At 44.5% G+C, this 27369-nt stretch overlaps 2 protein-coding genes across 3 annotated transcripts in view; both read right to left on the minus strand.

The window, feature by feature from the left end:
• Positions 1-451: 451 nt before the first annotated feature.
• GPR89B (G protein-coupled receptor 89B) lies at positions 452-16923 on the minus strand. The gene is made up of 14 exons (XM_063419340.1): positions 16801-16923; positions 14312-14371; positions 13451-13554; positions 11838-11944; positions 10962-11063; positions 8150-8270; positions 7834-7914; positions 4586-4695; positions 3567-3655; positions 3072-3164; positions 2671-2766; positions 2015-2104; positions 1291-1356; positions 452-1146 (listed from the first exon to the last, which is right to left on the minus strand). The coding sequence occupies exons 1-14, from the start codon at positions 16840-16842 to the stop codon at positions 940-942; spliced, it is 1368 nt and encodes a 455-aa protein (XP_063275410.1). The 5' UTR covers positions 16843-16923; the 3' UTR covers positions 452-939.
• A 1528-nt stretch (positions 16924-18451) lies between these two features.
• Positions 18452-27369, minus strand: part of GJA8 (gap junction protein alpha 8) — a 31498-nt gene continuing 22580 nt past the window's right edge. For both annotated transcript variants that reach the window (XM_063419355.1, XM_063419356.1), the window contains one exon: positions 18452-26909. In XM_063419355.1, coding sequence (XP_063275425.1) covers positions 25706-26899 — 1194 coding nt within the window. In that variant the 5' untranslated portion in view covers positions 26900-26909 and the 3' untranslated portion in view covers positions 18452-25705. The remainder of the gene's footprint in view (positions 26910-27369) is intronic.

The raw sequence follows: 27369 nt of genomic DNA on the forward strand, positions 1-27369 counted from the left end.
GTACACCAAAGACAATACAGAAATAAATTGTTTAGAGTGGTTATTTTCTCCACTCCAAGTCTTACTCTCACCACCTACAATTTATGTTCCAGAACAATTATAAAACAAAGCCTCAGAGAGTGGCCATGGGAACCCAAAAGTTTAAGTCACAGGAATAAAATCAGTAACATACAATGTAAACAAGGCATGGTAGTGGTTTTTGACTTAACACTGAACTCTAGCAAAGAGGAACTCAAAACCTCAGTTTCACTTATGCAGAGAGAGAAAAGAAAGTTGACACTCAGTAAGAGAAAGCAAATCTCCTGTTCCTAAGAACAGCAGGTACTAGTGATAACACACTAGCACACACTGCATACAGAAATGGAGTTCACTTCTGCCGGACAACAAATCCTAACCACCTTCTGGCTCAAATCCAGCCACGTCTTTGGGACTGACAAAAAACAACCGATACTTGCATATTAAAAGAGCTTATTTAATTCCAGACTCAAACATTCAGTTCCAGAATTGCTGTCCTCCAAACCCCAATCATAAGTTGATTTTCAAAAGAAAAATCATGTTTCTTGATGCCTTCTGTGAACAAGTTGTTCCAACAGTAGCAGGTGTTCCCCCAGCCAGCCTGCCGCAGAAGTTCTGATGCCCCTGGATAGTGGTGTATCCAGGACTGCTTTTACTGCTTGGCAATGAACTGTTTCAAGTTTAAGAAACACAAGCCCGTCCCTTCCAGCTGTGGCACTGCACAAAATGAGCCACAGAGCTTGGTGATGACATGTGTGGAGGTTCAAGGAGCCAGAACACACAGAGCAGTCCTGTCTCTCCAAGGTTTGCAGTTACACTGCCAGAACGCACAGAGCAGTCCCGTCTCTCCAAGTTCTGCAATCCACAGGAGTGGCAGCAGTGCAGCTGACAGGACAGAGAGCAGTGCATGGCTGCAGCTCTGCCTCAGAGGGCCATGTGCTTTTCTGGGGCTTGTTTGTGAGCTAAATAGAGAAAGAGGATACTGGACAGGGCACTAACTAGAAATATCACATCAAACCAGCGGTGATAGAAGTTGAACTGGAGCTCTCCCAGGACTTCTGTAATAATGGTGCGGTATTCCGGTGGCATGCTCATGCGGATCAGGAGCACCGATGACACAAAGTACATTCCCTGCAAGTTAAACAGGGACAGCAGTTACCACCACAGGCTCTGTGCCTAACAGGGCAGCACACAAAGATACTGTTGTATGTTTAAACACACACAAGATGTGCAACAGAAATGCACATGGGTGTGCCCACGGTTCTCTATACTCACCATTATTTGTGCTAACAGCAGAACAATAACATTGGAGGACTTGCTGCTGGAAATGGCATAGAAGAACTAGAGAAAAAAACCCAAAAACATTGGAAATAAGCAGTTAGATAAGCCTGATATGCTTTAGGACAGCATGAAAGGTACATACCATGCAATACCTTTTCATCTACAAACACCCAAACCCATACATTCTAGAGGGCTATCTGTAGCCTTTCATAAACCTCAAACTCTCATAAACCTTCCATAAACTTTCACAAACCCTAGCCTGAACCATCAATCTCCCCCAGCCAGTTGCACCTTGTGCTAAAAATCACAAAACAATACAGAGAAGGTTAAGCATAGGTACCAAAGGCCGGGTCAAGTCAATCAATCACATGTCTGCTGAATTAATGCCTTTCAGTCCTACCAGCACCTTATTAAGTAATTAAGTAATCCAAACGTTTTTAATCACCATCTCATTAACCTTACTAATAAGCCTTGGCTCCAGCATAATTTTGAACCCTTGCTTACATTTAGCATCTTACTTAGCATCTAGATCCCTTCCTGACAGAGACTGGGGGAATATCCTGCAAAAGGTATTCTTCCTACCTTCCTTCCTCTGCAAGAATTTATATTCAGACATTTAAACATAAGTGCATATTGGAAGTTTATATAGTACTTGTTCCATCAAAAGGTAAAGATCTGATTTCTCTGTGTAAAACCACTTAAGAGTCCTGGTTCTTACCTTTGTAAGTGTGATTAACAACCCTCTAATAGAGGTAACAATGATTATTCCAACAAGAATAAAGGAAATGTGCTGAGACCAGAATTTGACCTGTATCAATAAGAAGAACACAGTTAAAACTTTAACACTAACATCATTTACACCACATTGTACAGCTGCAATTCTTCAGGGTTTGTCTCTCCTAATTGTACAGATGTCCACTGAAGACAGGTTTATATAACAGACATTTCCACAAATGTATTGGCAACTGTTTACTCCAAACACAAGAGCAGAGTCAGTTTACACCAATCACAAAGAACCTCATTTTCACAGGCATATGTTTTAGAAGTGTAAATGACAGAACAACTATTTGCATAAACAATCAAAATTATTCTGTAGCCGAATGTATCAATCTAAGCAGATTGTCTAATGTGCTTCTATTTCTCCAAAACAACAACAACAAAAAAATCCCTGCCTCTCTGGCAAGACCACATCACCATCTCAGCATAAAATCAGTGTGAAAACAACGTTCATGGTGCATTTTCCTTTCCTCCTTAATAAGTCAAAAGCCAAAGCCACATTGTCAGGGTCTATCACTTTCTCCCTAGCAGCAGGATGATTTTATTTAGGTAAGATATGAATTGCTGAAAAGGCTGTAAGAATTAATAAAGGCTCACATCGAATTGGATTCCCAGGTAATTGACAGTGATCTCAATTCCTCTTGTGACTGGATCAGTCTTCCCCACACGGTCAAATACAATATTGATGGTTGCCTGCAAGAGAGATGGATTTACATTCAACTAAAAGGCAAAAGCATTTCTTCCTCTCACAGGTGAGGCTCATGCATGACTCTTCTATTGTACCACCAAGGACAGGGCAGGGGCCGGTCACATTGCCAAAGAAGGCACAAAACACATCCATGTAAGAATTACTGGTCTAATGCTGTATAGAAAAAGCCAGATTTAGAGCTTTATTTCAACCAAGGGCTAGTTTCTTTCAGAATTTCTGGATTTTTAAGAAATCTGTTCAGGGTATATTTGCATACATCCACAGAAAATGCAATAAAACATTTACATACCATGAAGATTTTCCAGACACAATAGATGGAGAAAAAATAACCCAAAAAGTTAAAGTATTTTCCCTGGAAAGTTTTGGAATACTCTATTCTCTCCTGGAAATACAAAAAGAGGGAGAGGGAACATTAAAAAATAGGTCATTTTCACAATCATGCCCAACATACAACTGTAATTTTATTACAATTTTACTGGAGTACCGCCAGTAGCAAACAGAGCCTTATCTTTCTACATCTTTTAATTCAAATGTTTCTGAACTCCTAAGTGTGAATTCATAAGCTTGTGAATGGTTGTAGGGCCATGGGGCAGACTCAGGGATGGATCTGAACTGGAAGGGAACTGTCATCTAGCCCAAAGTTACAGACACAGAACCTCACTCCACTGCATTACAACATTTCACCATTTACCTATTGAACAGGTTTCAATTTCTCATAACATTTGTACTCTTTCATACTCCTCTGACCTCCCAACACCCATCTGGGCAATTATTTGCTGTGTACCTTTGTTGCATGCAAGTCAGCAGTTTCCAGGAAAAGCTGCCGACTCAGTTCTTCCAGGGCATCCACTTCTTGCTGGATAAGGGACAGATCTGGCAAACCAACATAGTCAAGGCTAGAACACATCATGAATTCTTAATTAGGAACAAAACACTCCCCACCTTCAGCCCAAGGGCCATATCTAATGGTCTCTCCTTAGATCCAGATCATCTTTGTCATTCACTCTTCATGCTCCTCATCAATACAGCACCAAAGAAATCTCAAGGATGTACCTGATGCACACTGCTCCAGTTCAAGGAGGAAGGCAGGACAGTATTTAGGCAGACATGCAACAAACTCTTTATTTCTTTCCCTGGGAAACACATCACAGAGCTCTCAAAAACTGCTGCTCCACTTTGATCAGTGTCCCTTGCCACTGAAGTGTATCTCACAAGATGTCACCTCAGATCATCCTCATAACCAAAACTGCTGAGTAACTGCTCCAAGAGATTAGTGATTACAGCGAAGAGTCTGTCAAACAGCCAGATTCTGATTTTAGCAGCTCGTGTGAGAGGAGGAGGAGTCCTCAGCCCCAAATATGCACAATGCACACTTCAACCGTCTGACAGAAATCACTGGTAAGCAACTCTGTTAGAGAAGTACAGACCCTTGTCATTCCCAACAGATTCCCTCTACAGGTAAGGCTGAAACTGGATGATCTTTAAAGCCCTTTCTAACCCAAACCATTCTATGATTCTGTGGAAGTATGCACATCAAGTGTCCCCTGATCCACGGGCAGACCTCACCCATGGTGATGCAACAGAACATTTACAGAGCAGGGCAGAAGCACAGAACTTCTGCCTGTGTCACAGCAAAACTGTGCCCGAGGCCTGGGCAAAAGGTCAGACAGTGCTGGAGAACAAACTTAGTGACATGAGGCTTGGAAGGTGCTGAAATACAAATGCTTTGTGACTGTCCCTCTCAAAACAAAGAAAGGTGGATCCACCTCCCAAGGCAGGTGTCAGCATGCAGATGAAGGATACTTTCACTGCCAGGAACAGATGTTGTGACACTTTTTATCATTCCCCAAAAGCCAGTGGGTCTGTTATGTACTTCTCCTCTCTGGAACATTGTCCTGTGAGCCACTGCTATCCTGAAAGAACAGAAAACACAAGTCCTTAGGAATATATTTTCATGAAAAATCAAAACAAGAAAAAAGAAAAAAAATCCACCAGTTTCTTAGAAGATGCTATTAAACTAAATTCACTAAAAAGAGATGACCCTTTTTTCTTCCCCTAAACACCAATCCCACTACATAAAATTATCCTGATTAACTCTGGAGTAGAGCCCAGATCTAATCAAGTGGGATTCAATAAGACACTTCCATTCAGGATCCTGTTTCAATCCTAAGGGGATTTAAACCCAGTTAAAATTTTGGAATTCAAATGGATTTCTCAGTCATATGATTAGCTGCTTTCCTCTCCTCAAACACATGACTGTGTTATCTCAAGCTCAGGAATTAGAAGACTTCTCATGCTCCTCCCTCCCCTTGGACACCTCTTCTTTATCACTGCAGATCCCCCTTTTCCACGGAGCTGTGAGCTCTGGATGGTGTGCAGAGCACTCTGATGTGCTGTCACTCACTGCTGGGCTGCATGACAAGCTGTTATGAAGCAGAAACACACAAATCCATTCCCAGACTGAACCACTGGATGCTTCAGGCGATCTGAATGTGACTCCTGAAGTTAATTCCAACACTCCAGCAGCAGCTGTGTATCATCCCTCACACTTCCATGCACACCACGGCATAATCCCCACGAGCAGCGCTGGCTTCTGGTCTTGTTCCCTCACATTTCTCCCCACGGAAATTTGTAAGGAAGTTACCCACTCCTAAGCTGTAAACTATTGACAGGATTCTCAGGATGATCCATGATTCTGTAGTGTTTAGTCCCTTTCTTGTAGCTGCAGCCAACATTGCTACATTTGGCACTGAGCACTCTTCAAGGCTGTTCATAAGCAGTGTAATAAAAAAGAATTATAAATCATTCCATCATTCCTTTCACATCAGCCAAAGAAACACCCTTGGGGCACCCTACATGCACATAAAAGCACATATGGCCACAGACTACAAATAAGAGAGATCCTGGAATCCTGATAGCTGCCAAATGTAAGAAATGGATTTTCATCCTTGCTCTCTTCACAGCACACAGATTCACATGGTCCATCCCAAATGATCCGCAGCACTGCAGCAAAAATGCAGCAATGTCCAGGTGAAGCACAAGGTCACAGCTACACAAAGGCAAATCTTCTCTTTTGAGAGGTGGCAGGGATCTCTGTACCCACACAGTGGCCAGGAGCTCTGGAGACCTCACAGAGAGGATCCACAGGCAAACTCCACATGCTCTGTGCATGTAGATTGGTAATAACACTATGTGATATTTGTGTGTCACATCACCTGGTCTGACTCCAAGATGATCCAAATGAAGCAATGCCATCAGAATGCTGGCATTTCAAACCTGAGCCTTAGTTGTGTCACACCTGCAAGAGTGAGGATAGAGACTCTGACAGCCTTAGAGATGAGTTTCCGTAAGGCTTTACCTTAAGGAGAGAAAAGTGATTCCTGTGCAAAAACCATCAGGGCAAACCACTTTCACCAACCATCTCCTACTGACTGAGCCAGCATGAGTAAGGGTTGGCATGAGAAGAAATGTCAGGATCAGCAAAGAAAACAAAAAGCTTTATATTCTATTGCCTTGCAACTCTTGTGCTCACCGATAAGTTCTGAACTATCAGTAGTACATCACTGACAATTTATGGAACTGTGTCATTTACCCTGCTCTGGAAAATACTGCTGTTCCCACTTGATCTGCCAATTATTTGGTTGCATTTGGACTGATACATTACCTAAACTTTTCAATTTGGCTTTATATGAGCAACTAGTCCAATCATGCAAGTCATTGCTCCCTGTCAAAGCAAAAAAGAGAGCAAAATCTACAGAACTCAAGCTTCTGCTACTTCTTGCACGGTTCTGAGACTACTCAGTTTTACAGTTTGTTTTGGGGTTTTTGTTGTTTTTTTTAAACATGTATACACAAGCTTCATTATAATTCCCAAGTGATTAACACATGGCTCTTCATAATGGTTAGGAAGTTGCCATAGTCAGAAGACTGCCTGGCCATAGGAAGGCAAGAAAGTGCCAGTTAGTTACAAGCCTCTGCCATCCTGAATTCTACCCCAACATCACTCTCCCTGGACCAAAAGTCCAGAAACACTGTACAAAACAAAAGAGCAGAGTCAGAAACAGCACTATCTTTTAACTCCAAAGGCAGTCTTTTAATGTGCTTCCAGTCAATTAAATCAATTAAACCCGAGTAATTAAATTCTCTCGCTACTTACCATCTTACACGTGACCACAAATACAGAGTTAACAGTTGTTCACCACTTAACACTTTCAAAGGGGAAGGAGGTTATGCTTTAACTACACTTCCATCAGCTCATACTCATCAGCAGATACATACATGGTGATAAATTTGGCAAGGTTAGGCTATCTAAAAGCTCCCCTGCACATGTTAAAAGGTTCCATTGAAACATTAAGCACCAAAAGTAAAGTCTGGGAGACTGTTGTGTCAGACAGCAAACCTTTGAAGTGACCCCAGCAACTGGATTTATTGTGCACTACTAGCAAGACATGAAATATGTTACATTGATATGAAATATGCAGACAAAAATCTTTTCAGTGAAATTACATTGCTTCTGAAAGTGGTTTTTTTTAGCCTGGGGGACATGGAATAAGCTAAACCAATGCCAGCAGAGTCCTGATGGCACATTTCTGTACTACAGTATATCCACATAAGCAATGTTTTGCAATTCTGCAAACCTTAACCAACATAAACCTTGCTGTTTGCCAGAATCTAGCTGTGTCCACACCAGCTCACTACCCTGCTTCAGCTTTGACCACGATCCACCCCTTTCTGTCCTGAAACCACAAGAGCCAGTTGTGGTGGCCTAAGGGTCCCTGCCTCAGCAGGAGAGAAAGGTGCTCATCCTACAGGTTAGTTATGCTGCCAGCAGAGTTACAAATGGTCTTGGAAGCCTAATCTGTGCCACTGCAGCCACAAAGGGCACTGCTTAGTGTTAAACACAGTCATGTATCAGGCCAGAACAAAACACCACACAGCTCAACCCAATTCAGATTTCAAAATCCATCTTATCCCACTTCAAGAATCATCTCATACCCTACAGACTGCAAATCCTTGAGATAAATAATTCTGTGCTACTGTTGTCCTCTCACCTTTTTTTCTTGCTGACAATCATGTCCATAGTCTGAAGGAGTCGTCGCTCCAGAGCCAGAATATCTGCATCTGTCACATTCCTGCAAAATAAAGACCTCCAATCAGGCCTGCTACTCCATTTCAGAGGAGATGTGCACCTACCCATGAGACAAAGAAAAACCTCTATAAGGGGATGATGCTGCAGCAGTGGAAATGGTTCTAGCATGCAGACATGAGAACAGCCAGATTCAGAAATAAAGTAACAACTTAACGCAACATGAAAAGCGAAAAATCATCTCAAAAAGCTGGACAAGTGTTTCATAAAGCTGCAGTTACCTGAGAAAGTAGGACATGTAGGTGTACGGACAGTTGACAGCCCCAAATCCTGACAGCAAAGCCATGAGTGTCACCCCAATCACACCAACACGGCTGATGAGCTGCTCTATGGACAGGATTCCTGAGGGAGGGAAAAACATGGCATCAGCAACCTTGTTCTCCTCACTCTGCTCCACACTTGGAGCCCTCCTAACACAACACAGACCTGCTTAATTAATCTGACTGCCTTCCCACTGCAATGACCCCGGGTAACAGGAAGGACAGACAGCGACTAGGAGAAGAAAGGGGCAGGACATCTCCCTCAGAAATCGCATTACCATGTTAGAAACAGGGATGTGGAATATATAGATATGTGGAGAGGAATAAATATCAGTATTTTGGTTCCTAACTAATAAAATATGTTTGCCATTTGCTGAGGTGGGAACACAGATCATCCACCAAGCACTTAAAGGAGTGTCTTCCACAAAGACACTTCTGCAATTATCAGCAATTATTACCAAATCAGTTGGTCCTGCCAAAGTGGCCTAAAAATGTCTGAACCCCCACCCCATTAGAAGTTACCCCTTCAGATCAGATGCAAGCGGTGCTTGCAGGACAGTGGACATGGGAAGCTTAAGCGGTTCCTGGCTATTCAATGTCCATCTAGCTGTCACAACACGCTGAGGTGACCACCAACAAGGTCTTCTACCTGAGCACCAAGAGGACTCTAAAACACGTAATTCAACATGAACATCAACCCTGTGCTGTAACCATCACCAAGCACTGAAGCTGCATTTATTCTTCAACGCAGACCTCAACCTTCCCAGGACAGGGAAGGCAGGTTGTAAACGTGTAGTAAACACCACTCCCTTTTTGGGGAGCTGGTTATAGAGCAGCTGCCACACACAGCACATTTAGAGCTTACACGATTGCAAAGCTGAGATGGCCGAGCGCCAAGCCACATTTCATGCTTCAGAGAAGTGGAATGAATGATGAAAACAAGGCAAAAAGACTTCACAAAGGGAAACCGAGACACCCAGTCATGTGCAGCTGCACAGAGATTTACAGCAGCTACAGAATGTGCTACAATACACTGGCCTTTTGCCCCACACACTGTCAGACTGCAGCACTTCAAACAGAGGTGCCTCCAAAATGACATGACATGCCACTGGTTGGAGCAATGCTTCCCCATGAGAGTCACACATAAAGTGAACAAATGTTCCATCAACTCAGATCAAGGTAAGAACTTTATCAGAATACTGGTGTGTCATTAAGCATGACCTTCCTTCTACTGTGAGCTCCCAAACTCAGGTTTGTTAACGAAGTTGCAGTCAGGTTGCACTCCTCAGCTGCAGGACACTGCCATCCTCACCCCCTGCCTGAACTGGGTCACCCCTCCCTGATGACACCCACAGCAGCCTTGTCTGTCCACGCAGGACAGCAGCACCCCAACAATACAGCAGGGAATAAACAAGCAGAATCCTCTGTTCTAACCTCATGTCTACACCTGGTAGGATAAGGCACAGCAAAACTCTTAAGTGGAGGTATCCCACCCTGTAAAGTACAATGAAAAACAGAAAACCCCCTCCTACCCATTCTGGAAATCTTCAGATGTTACACAGCCTCCCAGAACCTCTTGGTGACCTAAAGAGCATTACCCAAACCCCATGGCTGTTTCCACTGGATTATTACATTCTGCCAACTCAACTCATTCTACCTTCTGCAGCTCACAATGGATACAAGCTTTTCTTGGCAGCATTTTCTCTTAGGAAACTTTTAGGATCACAGATGAAAAGGTGAGCAGACCCTACAGCAGTTGATATCTTTCAACTTCTCACGTGAGTACAGAGTCAAGCAGCTTCCCACAGAACACAAGGACTAAGCTGAGCATTTTGCATGCAGACAGACATGTTCACCAATGTCTGTGAAATGGACTGAATTTCACCTGTTGGGAGCAATATCCAAACAATATTCCAGAGCAGGGGAAATTGAAGGGCAGTGTAAGTTACACAGGTAACACAGGTGACAAACAGTCTGTTTCTGACAGCGTCACAATCCTTCAGCACAGTCAGGTGCCTCAAGGGCTCAGCAGAGCCAGGCACATGTTGGACCCAAACAGGCACAAGCTCACACGGTGTCCTCACACCGTAAATACTCACGACCACAACAGAGACACCCAAGGTAATTCTGCACACAAACAGCTCTGGCATCCAGCAGGCACACTCCAGTCTCGTGCAGCTGCACAGCCCCTGGGCTCAGGCACAGCAGGAGTCTGCACCAAAGCCAGCACAACCACCAGGCCCACTGCTGGCTGCAGTCTGTGCAGCTCCGGTGTTCAGGCACGCTGCTGTGTTTTGGACACAACTGGACAGCCACTCATGCTAAACTCAGCTGATTTCAGTCACAAGAAAGAAAAACCTGACTGAAAAAAGTCAGATGAAGGACTGGTTGTTGATCTGTTTCTTAAACAAACTAGGTTTAGTCTCCACAATAGAAGAAAGTGAATAAAAATTGTGATCAACTCTGTGAGGAGATAAAGTTTGTGTGTCCTCCAAAGTACACCATGTGCTTACATAGTCTAGGTTTGGTTGGGACTTACTTCCTTCAGGTTTTCCTGTGGTATTGAAAGAAAATTAATGAAATTTATCCACCCATTTCTGTCAGTCTGACAACCTTCACATGGCAGATTTCAAAGCAGAGCAGGCCCTCAGTTGCAGAAACTACTTTCTACAGTCCTAGCTGCAGAGCTGGGATAATAATAGATCCAAAATAAAAGTGAAATAACAAAGCCTATTTGCAGGAGGGTAGAAATCAGCAAGAAAATGAAACTCACCGTGTTTTGGGCTGAGGATAGGAAATGGATCCCCCAACTTCCAGAAGAAATACATGAATGTCAACCACACAACACACGCAAAAAGCAGTTTCTGTCTGTGCACTAATGGAGAGGAAGAAGGAAGTGTTTAAAATTGGTTCTTCCTTTAGGGCTTTTTATAGCTTGCAACATTTCTACATTGATCTAAATGCTACTTTGAGAACAGGTGGCCAAAGCAGGTGTCACCTGACAGAGCTACAGCTTGCAATGTGCACCCTTCACCTCCCACAAGGCTCCACTGTCCACATGGCACCACTTCACTGCTTCCTTCTTGTGTGATCTTGAACATGAACCTTAAATATTCCATCCCCATGGCAAAACTACACATTTAATATTCCCGACCTTCATGCAAAAGAGCAATGGGTATCAACAGCTCAAGGGTTAAGTGTCCATTAGCCCATGGAAGAGGCCTCATCCAGACAGTAGAAACAAAAAAAGCAAAAGCAATTTACTGAGCTTTTCTGCTTCAGAGTGATTTATTGAGCTTCTCTGCCTCATTTCTTTTGCCCCCTAGCACAACAACATGGCTTTGCCAAGGGTTGCAGAGTTTGGCTGCAAGCTTAAAACTGCAAAGGAACAAATCCCAGTAACATTACTCAGAAGTGCTCGACTTTGCTGAAACCCATGAAGAAAAGCAGCATCTGCTGGGGCCATGTAAAGCATTTCCTGACTGCTCAATGGATGGTCCATGATAAAGCATAAAGTTCCAAAGAGAAGGTGTTGAGCCAGAACAAAGCCAGGGCAGGAAGGAGGTACAAGGACAGTGACCAAAATCATTTCTCATTTGTAGTCCTGGTCTCAAATCAGCAGCTCCCCTGCCACGAACCAAGTACTCACATAATCTGATATTGCTCACAACAAAGTAACCAATGTAGAAGGGCACCATGAAGACCAGGATGAGCAAAATAACACACAGGTTCAGCTTCCAGTGAAAATACCGAGAGCTGAAATAAAGCCAAAATTCTGATTAGCACAATATCATAATACAACAGATTGCTCAAAGAAAATTGCATGTCAGTGAAATCTTTTCAACTACATCAAGCAATGAATAATATTGGCTGAGCATATAGAATATTCTGGATTTTTTTTATTAGGGTAGAAGAGAAGGAATTGTTTGGTTTGGGGTTTTGTACAGTTAAATACAGAGGTCAAGAATGTCTATTTAAAACTAAACAACTATCCAGAAAACCACACTGGGTATTTTATCAAATACTGTATTTTTTACGGTGACTAATGCCAGTTGCAGCATGATTCATGTGACTGCTTATCTAGTTGAACAGTAAATCAAAACTAAGTACAAGCAGAAATTAATTCTCTAATGAACAGCTGAGTCAAAAAAAAGAGATCATTCATATTGAAAAGACTAAAAATATTTAATGCTGATAATTCAGCATGTTTCACTTGGGAGTGAATTCTCTCATCTGCAAGACTTTGCAAAGCAAGGTTTTATAAATACATATACAGATCAACAGGATCAATATTCCTCTGACCAAATTAGAGTAGTGAAATGCAGGTGAGATTCATCTTGGCTGAACTGACCTTTCACTTTACTTGAACAGAAAAATACATGTCCACACTCCCAACATTAACTCACCTCCTCTTTATCCTCAAAGAATAAGAAGTTACAACGATCCTTGTCACTTTTTCCTACCTAACTCAGAGGCAAACATTTTCATGTATAATGAAGTCTAGCCCTTTATTGAAGCTTATAAAAGCATTCTCCTCAGTGATCTCTCAGGCTCCCAGCCCCACGTATTAATAACATGCAGAACTAACAGTACCTTTCATCACTTCTGCAATTCTTGCCTCTCAACCCCTTTGCCTGCTCTCTCACACTTGTATGATGAGATAGAATAAGAAGAAACCCAGCTTAGCCTCTACTTCTTATTGCTCTATCTTCTCTTTCCTACTGACTTCCAAAGAAGACAGTTTTTAACATCCCCTTTAAGTAGAAGTCCTCGCCCTATTGCCAAGGGGGGATTCACCTTTGATTCACAAATCCTGAACTGTTCCAGACATAGCTTCCACTCCACAATTAGCTTCACATCCTATTCATTCCTCTGACCACCAAAGAAAAACCAGTGCTTCAAGTTTCTGCAGTCTTTAGCATCTGAAAAGTGCTCTTAGCATGATCTGAAGAGTCACAATACTCCCATAAAAGAAATAATTTCTTTTAACTTCACAAATGGAGCAAATCAAAGGCTAAAGCCTTGCCCTAAGGACCTGGACCAATTCCTAATAGCAATTGCATGGAAAATTGGAAGCTTATGCCTACTAGCCCCACGTTCTGTCAAATAAACAAATGTTGCTGTACAAACATCTTCCCTGAGCTGCTGACAGTCATCTCCTGTGATTTCCCCAACCCAAGACTAATCCATTGATTTAGAAGTCAGACTGAAGATGCTGCAGAGCACAAGACAGGCCAGTCCCCAGTGGGCTCCCAGACTCACCTGCTGTTCAGCACTCCCAAAATCTCGAAGATGATCAGTTCAAACATGGTACAAGAGAAGGCAAAAGTCACAGAGAAAATCACCTGGACCACATACTGTCGCACCTGCAATGCAGAGAACAATCCAGGGACAGTGGGCATTTACATTTCTGGAATGGCATCCTGATATCCCTCAGCTAACAGAACAAATCACAAGGTAAGATGGCCCACCACTCACTCTCTTGCTTAAAGGCACCAAGCCCTTTATCTGCTTAGGAGGAAGCTAAAAGCCTCTTGGAAAACAGAGGGCAAACTCATAATACACTAAGGGAGCTCTTTGATATTAACCTTATAGATTTCAAAACAAAATCCACATCAGAAAAACTGTTGGGTTCTGAATTAGGCTTGCATTTAAACCATCTCTGACCTAGACTACAGTCTCCACTATGGATAAGAGAATGGCATTTTTACCCCATCCAAGCCTCACAACCAATTCAGCTGCAACTGACACATTGCACTGAGTTTAAAGTAAACCTCTGGATTTGATTTTCTCTCAAAAATTTACTTAAGATAAGGTGGGCTTACTAGGGCAAAAGGCAAAATAGTTCCCTCAGTTTACTATTACCCTTGCATCTCCTCCATATTTCTTTTTATTTAACAGTAGCCAGCATGGAAACTTTGAGTGGCCACAGAAGAACACATTTCCTCAGATACCTAGGAGTCTTTCAAATAGACGCACAAGAGGAAATTAAAAAGAAAGTAACTGCAGGTAAGAGAAAAGAGATTAACGAGAGAAATAAGGCTAAATGCCGTTTTAAAAGTATTTCTGTAACTGGGAGTAATTTTTTAAGACACAGAAATGTAAGGAAAGGTTCCTTCTCACCTCATAATCCTTGAAGAGCTTTCGCATGAAGAAGAGCCACCCAAACCCAAAGAACAGCACCTGCAGAAGAGATGAAGCACTCAACATCTGCATCCATTTGCCAAACACAAACCCACGGCACTGCTGACTGGAAATTCAACAACTGGAAGGAAAAGAGCTAACCCAAAGTACCCAAGATCCACAAAAGATTAAAATTTGACATGGTACCATGGGAAAAAACCTATATTTTAAATATCCAAGTGTAGCAGACACTCAAGGCTACAGCCCCAAGGAAGATCTAGTCAAGACAACAGAGTTTGATGTTCCTAAATTCTCAGAATTCCTCAGTTCCTGGTCTGCCAGAATCCTTGGCACTCTTGATTCTTGTTTCACTCTTGTAATCTACAGAATTAAAGCCTATGGGTTTTTCAATGGGAAATACAGAAATGGAGGCAAAGCAAACACTTGAATGTCTGCCACATGCACATCTTCTAGGGATGAGTAAATTTTACAAAAACATCTGCTCTTTCTTGTAGACTAGAGATGCATGTGAACTTTTCATGGAGGTCTTTACAGTACATCTGGCCAGACACTGACACATTGTGAGTGAAAGGTGCTACGAGCATCTCTGAGATGGGGAAAAGGCAATGCTGAGTGCTTCAAACCACAATCTGGAGCTGCAGAAAGCCACATGGACACGGCAGGTGAAGCAGAAAAAGCCAGCAACACTTTGCATTTCAGTGGTTGTGAAAGCACACTGTGTTTTTAAGGGATCAACTCCATATCACAGCTATGCTGCAAATGACTTAAATGAAGTAAATACAAATTGAACAAGGCAGCCAAATTTGCAATCACCTGTACTCAGAGGTGAAAGGGGACTGTGCTGTCAGGCCTCCCGTGGGTAATCCCTTATTCCTCATAAGACTGAAAGGGAATGTAATGATTTAAAAGAACTCGAGCAAAAAGAGAACTCAGGAAATACTCAGTATTTTTTACAGAAGCAGCTCTGACCAAGGCAAAGCCACAATTCAGTATATGTCAGACACCAAGGAATAAAGTCAGTGTATCTGCTCGGAGAACATGGAAGTGGCCAGAGCTTTCTGCCCATCCTGCCGTGGAGATGGGAAACATTCCAAGGCAAAACCAAAGGAATTATTGTGGATTACTTCCCTGCACATCAGGAGTAACCTCAGCGGCAAAGGCAACACACTAACATGATTTACAGACAAGGAATACCTGGAATGCTGGGCAAGAAGATCAAACACAGCTGCCTTGAAAGAACAACTGAAATAGGAATGAGTCTGAGTGAGTGATTGGAAACAGCTGGCAAAACTTGTTTGAGGAGGACTTCAGACTTTAAAGTAGCTGCTAGTAAAAAGGAAAGATATTCCATAAGCCCCTTATCTACAGGTCGTAATTTAAAGAAGTACAATAAGCAAATGAGGTCTACACAAAGCAATTCCACATTAAACAGTGGGAAGGAGCAAAAAGGTAGAGACAAATTTTCAAAAAGAAGTAAAAGATGAAGAGATAAGTAAGGACAATAATAACAGAAAACTGAACATGAAGATTAGACCCCACTCCGTGTTAGGACTGTACAAAAGCAAAGAAAGACATTTTGGTAAAAGTTCACACTCCACGACACTGCAGGTGAATGTGACACGTAAACTCAGCAAAATATTGAGCATTTGACAATTACATGCAGCAACTTGAACATCTAACTTGGTACTGCTGCTGATGATGAGAGGATTCAAAGCTGCCATCAGAAATTAAAGAAAAGCTATTAGTTAAGTTACAGAGCAGAACTCAAAGCAAAGAAGTGGGAGTTTTTGTTCTGGGTGAATTGTTAACAGTACCAAAGCACGCTCAAGCCACCGAGAGTGAAAAGGCACGTTGTAAGCAAAACTAAAAGCATTATAAAATAGGAGGGGATTCTTCTTCTAAGAAATGGTCAAAAGCTGTCCTGAAAATTGTCAGAAATTAGGGTTGTGCATTGAAGTCTATCTAAAACAACCACCTGTTGCTGAGAGAGGGAAGGTTCCTTTTCCTCAGCTCATCCCCCATCATTACCAAGCAATACTTTAACACCAGCCCAGAAGCTTAAATCAGATCCCTCTGTGATCCACTTAAACGCATTCTCATCTGGTCCAACTGCCTAGGATCAGCCTTGTTGAGAAATAACAGAAATGAACCAAGCACTCAGTAGAGATCAGCAAGATGAACTTCCCTGTCTGTTCCAACCGGGGAAACTTTAAATTTAAACTCGTGCGGAGTTCTGCTCGCCTTGGCCGGGCTCGGTTCGGTTCGGTCCGGCCGCACCGCCCCTGAGGGGCCGCGCGCCCCTCGCGCGCACAGCCGCGCGCGCGCGCCCCCAGGCGGCGCGCTCGCGCTTCTCCAGCACGGACACGGCGCAGGGAGAGGCGGCCCGGTGACGGCGGGACCTCCCCCCGCCCCTCGCCCTTCTCCCGGCCGCAGGCGCCGCGCAGCAGCGGCGGGGAAGGGGTGGGTACCTGGGAGGTGAACATGATGCTGGAGTCGATGAGAAAACTCATGGCGGTGCCCAACGCTGCCCGCTGCGCTCCGCCCCGCCCGCCGCGCTTCCGGCTCCGGTGGCGGCAGCGCGCAGGCGCGCGGGCGCGTGCCCCGGGCACGGCGCCCCGCCCTCCTCGCGGCGGGGGCGTGGCCAATGGGGCGTGGCCGCGGTGGGGAAGCTCCGCCCCCAGCCAGGATAACATGGCGATGCCGCTGTGAGGGAGTAGAGCGGGCGTGTCCCCGCGAACCTGAGCCCTTGGGCTGCCCTTTCGAAACTCAGCGCAGGGGCTGCCCTCAAAAGCCGCGGGAAGGGCGCCCGCTGCTGGCCCTGGGGGCAGCAGGAAGTGTGCGAGGCACAGCAGGAAGGGGAGGATCAACACCCACCTCTGGGGTCCCCAGCACTGGAGGGAGGGACACGGACCTGTTGGAGCAAGTCCAGAGGAAGCCACCGAGTTAACTGGAGAGATGGAGCACCACTCCCACGACAAAAGGCTGAGAAAATTGGGATTGTTCAGCCTGCAAAAGAGACGGCTTAGGGCTGACCTAATTGCAGCCTTACAGTGTCTGAAGGGAGCCTGCAAGAAAGATGGAAAGGGGATTTGTACAAGAGCATGGGGTGACACGACCAGGGGGAGTGGATTCACACTGAAAGAGGGCTGGTTTAGATTAAACATTACAAAGAAATTCTTTACTGTGAGGATGGTGAGGCACTGGAACAGGTTTCCCAGAAATAAGGATGCCCCATCCCTGGAAGTGTTTAAGACCAGACGGGGTGAATCTCTGAGAAACCTGGTCTAGTGGGTGATGTCCCCGTCCATGACAGGCATGTGGAAGTGGGTGATCTTTAAGGTCTCTTAAAACCAATTCTGTGTTTCTGCCATTTTACCACCACTGTGACTCCTCTGCAGGAGCAGTGAGTGGCTCATGGCACACCACAGTGCTCCTGGCCCATCTTCCCCCTAAGGGGAGATTGATCTCCCACGTGGAGGCCTCTCCATCCTCTTTGCACATCGAGGACTGGGCTGCAGCTGCCCTTCAGGATTTGCAATTGCAATATGTCAAGGAATGGGGCCAGAAAGGAAGCAAAAGTGCAGACAGGGAATTTCCTGATGGCTATCGGTGTGAGATCCAATCCTTCATGTCACAGTCATGTTCCCACTTGACCTCCACGGCATCTGAATCTGTTTCTTTTTTCCTCTTAAAAACACACCTTGAGGAAATGGTTTCAAGTGGCACCAGGGGACATTTAGATTAGACATTAGAGGTAAAAAAAAAATCACAGAAAAGGCTGTAAAACATTGGAACAGACTGCACGGGGAAGTGGTGGAGTCACCATCCCTGGAAATGTTTGAAAAACATGGGTATGGCTCCTGAGGACATGGTTTGATGGTGGTGCTGGGTTTACAATTGGACTTGATGATCTTGGAGGCCTCTTCTGACCTTAATGATTCTGATTCTATGATTCTAACCATTGCCACTCAAAACTATCTGTATTCAGAATAATAAAACAGAAGAGAAGAAAGTGCTCAAGTTGTGAGTTTAACAAAGCACAGAGCCCCTGCTGACTGAAAATCAGCAAACTTTATTCTTTACAACTCATTTCACTAGGAAAACAAATCTATGGTCGTGCCAAATCACCAGATTAGTCCCACAGTCTCTGATTCCTTGGCATTCTGTCTTGCTCTCAGACTTCTTGGTTTGAAATTTCTCTCCTTGTCTACAGCATTGCAAAGAGAAGAAAACATTCAGCTTTCACAGAGAAATGAACTAAGGGAGCAGGTTATTGTATCTGATCTGAGACCTTTTATTTTACAGCTTCTGGTATCACTGCCAGTTAATGCAGAGCTGAAATCAGGCCTTGCCTGTTCTTTCTTTCTGTATCTGCTACTTAGAAACTGTTCTTTCCTAAAATGATGAGATTCCTGAGTTTGGAGGGATTTGTGGTTGTTTTGTTCTGTGTTGATAGGTTGTGGGGCAAGGTTAGCTGCTGGTTGCCTTTTAGAGACCAAGGTTAACAGGAAATCCTTTAAAAATAAGTTTTACAAAGCCAAATTATTCTCCTTTTTATGCCTTGGCAACTTCCACACAAAGGTAAAAAACAAGGCAGAGTTTGGTCATAGGTCTCAAACCTTCTTCCTTGCATGTGTTTGGAAATAGGCTTGAAACATGTCTCTGCTTAGCTGTAAATTACTGATCCCTGGGCCTTGGGAGAAACACACAGGGAACAAGATAATTCCTTCAGGAAAAACCCAGCCCCACACCCCCGTCTCAGCCCCAGGACTTCTACTTCAGGGAAGACAAAAAGAGTGAGGAAAAATGGGAAATTTCTTTTGTGCTGTTCCTCCTTAGACAGTTGTTGATGTGCATGTGTGGGGAGAAGGCTCCACGGCCCTCCACAGGGCCATGGTACAAAGGCAGCTTCTCAGTTGTAGTTGTTCTTCCACATATTATAGTGAATGAGGCTATTTTATGTTCAGTTTGTAGAAAGAACCAAAATCAAGCCTTTCATGTAGAACAGGAAGGTGCAGCATATTGAATTAAATCATGGGGTTTGGCCAAGAGTATATTTAGAAATCACACAGGTTTCCAGAAGGTGCTACAGGGCATTTTTATGACAAATAGCTTTAGCTGGCAGCCAGCCACCCATTTTCTTTTCTCTTCTCTCCAGAGGTTTTCATAAACAAGAACTCTGAAGCTGGAAGTATTCCCACATCGTTCTGATTTCTGCATTTCTTTTGAGTTTATTTTTGATGAGTTCAGGTGATGATGTTCACTGGCAATTCATGGATTCCTTTACAGGGTTGTCTGTGGCTCTTTTTTGAACTAACGTGTATGTATTGAAAAGTGTACCTGAGCATTTTTTTATATAGCTTTTCCAACTTGGAAGCCAATAAAGGGCTGGTTTGCTTTCACTGTACCAAGCTGGATCTAGCAAGGCGAAGGCCAACAGTCTTTGTTTTTTTCAAAATGTTCTGTCAGTAGCTCTGTAATCACCATTTCTATTCAGTGCTGCTTCATCCCAGATCAGCAAGCTTTAAAACACACAGGTTTTTGTTGACAGAATGTTAAAATGCAGTCCTCTGCACTTTCAGATGGATTTAAAGGCACACTTGATGCTGAAGTTAAAATATGGAAAGATCTAAGCTGCTATATTTCCATGATTTTATGTGTTGACAGCCATACTCTCTTTTTTCTTTTTTCTTTTTTTTTTTTTTTATTTGTAATGCTTTTTCCAAACCAGTTACACAACACGATTCTGGCCTCAAGCACCTTTTGTAGCTACCAAACATCAGTTCATAGAATCACAGAATCCTAGAATAGTTTGGGTTGGAAGGGACCTTGAAGCCCATCCAGCTCCAACCCCCTGCCATGGGCAGGGACACTTTTCATCAGACCAGGCTGCTCAGAGCTGCATCCAGCGTGGCCTTGGACACTTGGACAGCTGACTCTGGTTGTGCACCAGCCTCTGCCGGTGCCTGGGGAGGTGGTGTGGCCTTAGGGACAGCCCAAACAGCTCTGCCAGAGCACCCTGGGAGGCAGAAAGTGCCCTGCACATGTCATTGCACCATGCAGTGGCTGCACCAAGCTGTCAGCTTGGGATATCCCATGGGATAGATAGTTCAGGCTGGAAGGCATCGCCTGGCCCAACCTTCAGCTCAGTACAGAGTCAGGTGAGGATGTTCAACGCTTTTCCCAGCCAAGCTTCATCCCTCAAAGATGAAGATCCCACCATGTCTCTGGGCACCTGCTTTAGTGCTGAACCACTCTCCATTTGAACAAGTTTTTTCCTTGTCAGAGTTTTTTTAGTCAAAATTTTCCTTTGCTGCTCATTGTGATTGTTGCCTCTGGTCTTTTGCCATGCACCTCTGTCAAGAGTCTGCTCCATCTTCCCTGGAATTCCTCCCCGCTTAGGAACCTGGAGAAAGCACTTAGGGCTCCCAGTGCCCTCAGCCCCCTCCTCTCCAGGCTGAACAAACTTCCTGTGTCTCTTTGTACAGCAGGCTACTGAGAGGAAAGATTCAATTGTTGACAGATACATAAGTCCTGTCTCTCCTACTGAAAACGGTTGGTGCCAAGCGAGTGGCAAGGAAAGGATTGTGTGCCAGGCTATGTCTTGGCAAGCTGACACGTATTCGCTGGCCATGGTTACTGCTCAGCTGTGTAAGCACATTCGGTGCTGGCAAAAAGCCTTTCCTGAGCCATGTTAAAAGGTACAGCACACACAGAGGCCAAGGAATGGCAGTGTCATTCTGTTGGGGGAAAAGATTATTCCAGTACCTTGACAAGTCCCCTGATTTTGGTACATTTACCCAGCCCTGGCCCTCAGGAAATCTGGCATCATAAACTGTTTTATCACAGCTGCCTTGGGCTTACAGGAAGGCTTTAGCGTAGTACTCATGGATGTTCCTGTCTTTACTAAACAAAACTAAGCCTAGGCTAGGATTACTTTCAGTTGTCAGTCTGAAAAGCCATTTTCTATACAAAACAGCAAACTGCCACTTTTTTTTTCAGCACTGTGTGACACAGCCGCTCTTTAAATGTAAAACTGCACAGTCAGTGAGTTACTGAGCAGCAGGAGAGATGGGACTTCCCCTGTCAGTAAGTAGATCTGATGCCCACACAGACCTAGAGAGCAGAGAACCCCCAAATTTCTCCTCTCCTGCGGGAGGAGGCATCTGCACCTCACTGTATTTCAGCGCTGAGATTGTGGGTGTCAGTCTCTGTTGCACTGAGTGGTTTAAAACAGAAGCCCAGCAATATTCTCTGTAGGATACAACCCTCTCCCACATGCCTGGCAAGCACCTTGAAACTGTCAGAGCTCCACCAACCTGAACCAAGTGCTCCAGGAACTGCCTTATTTAAGCACAAATGCTGCCCCAGAATGGATGCCCGGGGTGGAGAAGAGGGGTCCACGTCACCACACTGTCACCACAGCTTCATACATGGCCCTGGCTAAGGTGGGAGAGATGGGTGAGGGAATCAGTAAAGCCTTTTTTACCCATGGCAAATCCACATCCACTTTAATGTTGTCAGTGCAGTGCAGTGTTCACATCTCCAAACTACTGCCCTTCTGATTGAGGAGTCATGTATTACCCAAGTTAGCAGTTCTGCCAAGAAATAACAAGGATACCATGCATTTCAGCGGTGCTTTTCATCAGATCATTCCTACTTACTTTACAAAGAGAATTAAGGAAGCCTCACAACATCCCTGTGAGGTAGGTAGAAATTCTTACACCCATTTTACAGGTGGAGAAAACAGGCACTGAGAGGTAAAGTGATTATCACAGCAAGTCAGAAGCAGAGCTGGAAATAAATCTAAGATTATTATCCTAGGTCCACTGCTCTAGACACTAGAGAACACCAACCCCCACATGCTATTGTAAGCTAAGAGACTACCTTGCTCTTCTACTTTCACCTCCTTTGGTGATTTTGACACTTGCATCTTATGCTCCTTGCAGAGAGCCATGTGATCAGTTAGGAATTTATTTGCACAGGGAGCCAAGGGGCTAAACACACCTTTAAATGATCCAGGCGTGGCTCTAATTGTCCAGTGATTTCCCCCTTCCCAAGGAAATAATATTCCCCATTCATCATATATATCTCTGTTTTGCTAAGTTATTTTTTGAGTAGAATCATACCCTGAATCCACAGCTCTGAGGCTGTTATGCAACTTCACTAGGAATTTCTTGAATAAATGATTAAGTTTGTCTCATTGAGAAGGAATAAAGCACATTTATGTGCTATCACACCCAGAAATAGCAATAATCCTTTGCTCATCTGTTGGGCCTTCCATCCAAGGCCCTCCCTTTCCATAACTAGCACAACGTCAGGCCTCACATATCATTGTAAGGTAGAAAATGATTCCCAGTTGCACAGGAAGGAAGGATGACTTGCTGACAGTCCCACAGCAATTTCCTTGCAGAGATGAGGCTGAGTGCCAGAAGACTGGACTGTTCCCTGGCCCGAGCAGCACTGTCCTGATGCCGTGGCCCGTGCTTCGTGGCTACAGATTCACTGCCAGCCAGGCAGAGTACTTGAAAACTGGCTTAAAAAAAAATTAAAAATCAAGAAGCAGTTGAGTGGATGCAGGAGGAAAATGCCAGCTTCTCCTTGTGCTGTTGGAGACCCAGAGGAAGAAAGAAGCGTTCCTGTAGCAGCTGTGAGAGAACTACAGTGTCCATGGAGTGCACTGCACAGGGTGCATTTTACTGAGGCTCTCCAGTGGAAAAGGACATAATTAATGTGTGGTGATGAAAGACTGCCCTGCCTGACAGCCGTGCGGTGAACCACGTCCTCTTGATGAACAAGCACTCATCTTTAAGTAGTCCTGTAGTCTAATGAATGTATGAATGTCAAGGATCAGGAGTGGAATTGTCAAGTAATTAGAAGTCAACAGGTGTGGGTGTGATTCAAGCAGTCCGGAACCTTGGTATCTGGAGGGTTCAGATGCTCTGGTGCAGATACCTCATACTAAACTGTTACAAGGTTGTGGTTTTTACCTGCAGGAAAGTGTTTCCAACCCCCTTCAACAAGTGGGCTGGCTGATGCTTGGAATCATTCAAACTCTCTTATATCTTTCTATGGAGAAAATAAAATAGATCCCATCTACTGTAAGTGTGGTGATTGTGTTATTCATCTAAATCTTAGCCCTCCCTTTAGTTCTAATATCTTGAACTGGGCACAGTGGACTCTTCCTGCTGAAAGCCATTCTCTTTCCTCAGTTGTGACAACAGTTCTCCTGTTTCTATATTAAGAGAGTAAATAAATGGTAGCCTCCAGGCTCTCTCTCTGCATGTGTTGCTCTGACATATTCCTTCCCAAAACTGAGGAGGGACCTTCCAGTCTTCCTTCACAAGGAAGGACACCCAACAGCCTTTGTCTAAGGAATAAAGGTTTTGACCTCAGGTTGCAAATCTTGGGAACATACACAGGCCCAAGAGGAGCAGAAGGATGAATCGTGTAAAAAAAAAAAAAAAAAAAAAAAAAAGAACAATATGTGGCACCTCTGTGGCACTGAAGAATCCCAATGCACCCTACAAACTTTCTACATATGTACAGCTTATCATCACTCGGCAGCAGAGTCCAGCCACCTTCGTGGCTGCGTGGCCAGGCAGGGAACCCACCAGAGGGGTGGGATCAGGAGTGTCAGGACTGACTGTACTGGGGCTGGGACGGGGCCCAAGCCTACCCAGGGCTCTCACAGACACCCATTTGCCTTCCCTGGGCTTTGAGTCAGACCTGCCACAATGGGAGGCCGCAGGGGGTCTTTTCTAGCTAATGGCGGGATGAGTTTGATGCATTGTGCCAAAGACCTTTTTTTTTCCCTGACCTGGATTAGAGCCTGCCCTGGGAACAATGGGATGGGCTCCAGCCCAGCAGAAAGAATTTGCTGAGATGGCAGGGTCTGAGGTTTGCAGAGCAGAGCAGAGCAGAGTGCATACCTGCACTTTTTTGGCATGAGGCTCAGTTTGGGGGGACATAGCGGTTAACCTGAAGCTTTTGAACGCATCGCTGCACTGTCCCAGCCAAGAGTTGCTGCTGTAGTCCTAAAATTAGAAATCTATATTAGACATCTAAACATTTGCAAGCACATCATTTTCTGCCTTCTGTAAAAAAAGAATTTTCTGAGTCTCTGAGAGTTCTGTACAGACCTGTTGGCACAAAAGGTCTAAATCATCTTTTGAAAGGCATTGTCTTACTTGAGCAAGATTTTGGCATTTAATGGAGACCACTGAATGTAGGTAGCCCACTGAATGGCTCCCATCTGTCAAATTAAAAACACAGGCTGTCAAGAGACTTTTACCATATCAGTCTTTTCAAACTTGACCAACCAGTTTTGTATTAGAGGTTTAAAAAGTCACATAGTTACCCAGACCCCTGGTTTAGGTTCACAAGTGCCTTCAGGACTGTACCTGAGATTTGCTGAGTGCCTGGGAGCCTGGAAGCTCCAGGAACTGAACACTTGTCAGGATCATACCATGAAGGCTTGTATTTGGTTTCATGCTCTGGAGGCTGTAGCTGTCCCTTCCTTTCTCAGAAGATTTTTCCCTCTTGCTTGGCTGAATCTAGGTTCAGATCTTTAAGTCACAAGGCTACAAGTAAAAAATATCACTTGAATTTATTCTTTCCAGTATTCCGAACTAATCTCAGGGCTTGATGGCTCTTTTGGGAACATATAATCCATCTCTGGGCATCTGCTAAGTTCTAGTAGAGAGCCTGTTAACCTTGCCCACTGTCAATGTCACTTGAAGAGCAGAAATAGTTTCGAGCAGGGAAAATATTTTTACCTAACTCAGATATGCATTCACAGAGAAATTTGGGACATTTTCCCCTTTATTTTCTGAATAAAGAAGGGAAGTTGAGCTTAGTATTTTAGTGTCTTGATGCTAAGCATAGAATTCACTTTGTGAATTAAATAACTGCCATTCCATGCCAACAGCAAAGGGGAGATCTGCTCAGTGAGCCATAGGAGGAAACAGAAAGACTAGATACAGTTGTTGATCAGTCCTTCCCCTCACTGGCTGAAAGACATCCTCCCCACATTCCAAGAGAAATGTGGAACACAAGGCTTTCAGTAAATCACAGTGGCGACATTTGGGTATCACTGCCATGTTAGGGTTTAAAATACATCAGTTATGTGTACAGTGTAGATATTACTGTAAGGAGTGAGCTGGCATGTGGAAACAGGGAAATACAGGGACATATGGGGCAAAATAAGGCACAGTTGCCATGGTAGTACCTTTCCAGTTGAGAATCATAAAAGGAAATAATATTCAAGTGGCCGTTTTAGCACTTTGCTTAAAAATATCATTTGATTCTTTCTCTATCTCTCCTTTTCTCTTCAATCTTTTCCTTTTCACGTGCTCCCCACATCCTGCACCTTCATACAGTCAAATCATCTGACCTGGCCCGGCTGCTGGCTTTACTTAGCCTGCTCAGGGGTCTCATATCAGTGGCAAGTTCAGCAGGTGCTGAAGGCCCTTCCACTTCATCTCTCACCACCTCCTCTTCTGCTTTCTTCACCCCTGGCTCTTCCTGAGGCGGCACCTCCTCTCGTTCCTCCTCCTCCTCTGCTCGCACCTTCTCTTCTGGTTCCTTTGCTTGCGCATACGATGGTAACCTCTCATCGAACGCCCTGGAGAGATCTTCCAAGGGTCCCATCCCAATCTTCTCCTCAAACTCATTGTAGGCTGACGGAAGGGGGCTGGGCTCAACACCTACTTCCGTGAGAGGGAAATAGTGGGACACCGGCTTCTCCTCTTCCAGCAGCTTGTAGCCTTTGGCCTTTGGGATGGAGGGGACTGCAATGGCGTGGAGGGGCTTCTCCGGGACCTCTCCAAGCTGCTCCTCTGCCGGTCTCCTCAGAGCCTTCCGGATTCTTTTCAGGATCAAATGACTGATCTCCACCAGGTTGAGGAAGAGGGATACAGAAGCCACCACCAGCATGAACATAATGAAGATGGTCTTCTCCGTGGGCCTGGAGACAAAACAGTCCACAAGATTGGGACAGGGCCACCGCCCACAGCGGTAAAGGGGGAGAATTCGGAAGCCATACAGGAAGTACTGACCTACTATGAATCCCACCTCAAAGAGGGTTTTGAAAATGATGTGGAAGATGTATGTTCTCAGGAGAGTACCTTCCAGGCGAAACTTCTTGGTTCCATCAGGGTTGTTGCCTTTGTTTTGGTTTGGAGCCAGGGGCAGCTTCTCTTCATCCACCTCAGCTTGCTGGCGCCTCTCCGCTTCCTCCCTCTCTTTCCTCTTCTCCTCCATGCGGACGTGGTGCACAGCGTGCCCAAAGTACATCAGCGAAGGGGTGGATACAAAGATGATCTGCAGGACCCAGAGCCGGATGTGGGAGATGGGGAAGGCCTCATCATAGCAGACGTTCTCACAACCAGGTTGCTGGGTGTTGCACACAAAATCTGACTGCTCGTCTCCCCACACGAGCTCGGCAGCTGTGCCCAGGATCAGGATGCGGAAAATGAAGAGCACTGTGAGCCAAACTCTCCCGATGACAGTGGATTGCTCATTCACCTGCTCTAAAATGTTCCCCAAGAAACTCCAGTCACCCATTTCTTATGGTCTAAGGGAAGAAAAAACAAAGAAAAAGGCCACAAATTACGCTAAATTTTAAAGATTTCAGATTTTCCCGCCGACGTATTTTGTTGCTTTCAATCAGTATTTCCCTAATATGCTTTGAGAACAGAAAGGCAGTTGTTTACTTGCTGATTTGCCTGTTCACAGTGATTTATTATCAGAAGAAGGGCTGGGAAGCCACAGCAAGCTGCCTGCTAAATTCTTCCTTCCATGGCTCTAAATGGGCAATTACTTTTCAGTCAGGGAGTATATTTATCTCCTTTTGCAGGTGAGAGTCTTCTGTGGCACCTTGCAGGCTCAGTTCTGTGAGTCTGCTTAGATTTTGTACACGTACAAACGCTCACCAGCAATACAGTGGAACAGATTTATCAGCAGGCAGCTGCAGTGGTTAGAAGACAGGGTGAAGCTTTCAGGCACACAAACACTTCTGCACCAGAACCCCTCAT

The sequence above is a fragment of the Prinia subflava genome, chromosome 25 (assembly GCF_021018805.1).
Source record: "Prinia subflava isolate CZ2003 ecotype Zambia chromosome 25, Cam_Psub_1.2, whole genome shotgun sequence".
Taxonomy (NCBI): Eukaryota; Metazoa; Chordata; class Aves; order Passeriformes; family Cisticolidae; genus Prinia; species Prinia subflava.

Bases quoted from the DNA above. Each gene is read 5' to 3' on its own strand.
- GPR89B (XM_063419340.1), bottom strand. From the start codon at position 16,842: ATGAGTTTTCTCATCGACTCCAGCATCATGTTCACCTCCCAG. The intron at 11,064-11,837 runs GTGAGTACTTGG...CCTCTCCATTAG, and splicing joins TGTGAGCAATATCAGATTAT to TGCACAGACAGAAACTGCTT. The intron at 3,656-4,585 runs GTATCCTTCATC...TTGGTTTGCCAG, and splicing joins ATCTGTTCCTGGCAGTGAAA to ATCTGTCCCTTATCCAGCAA.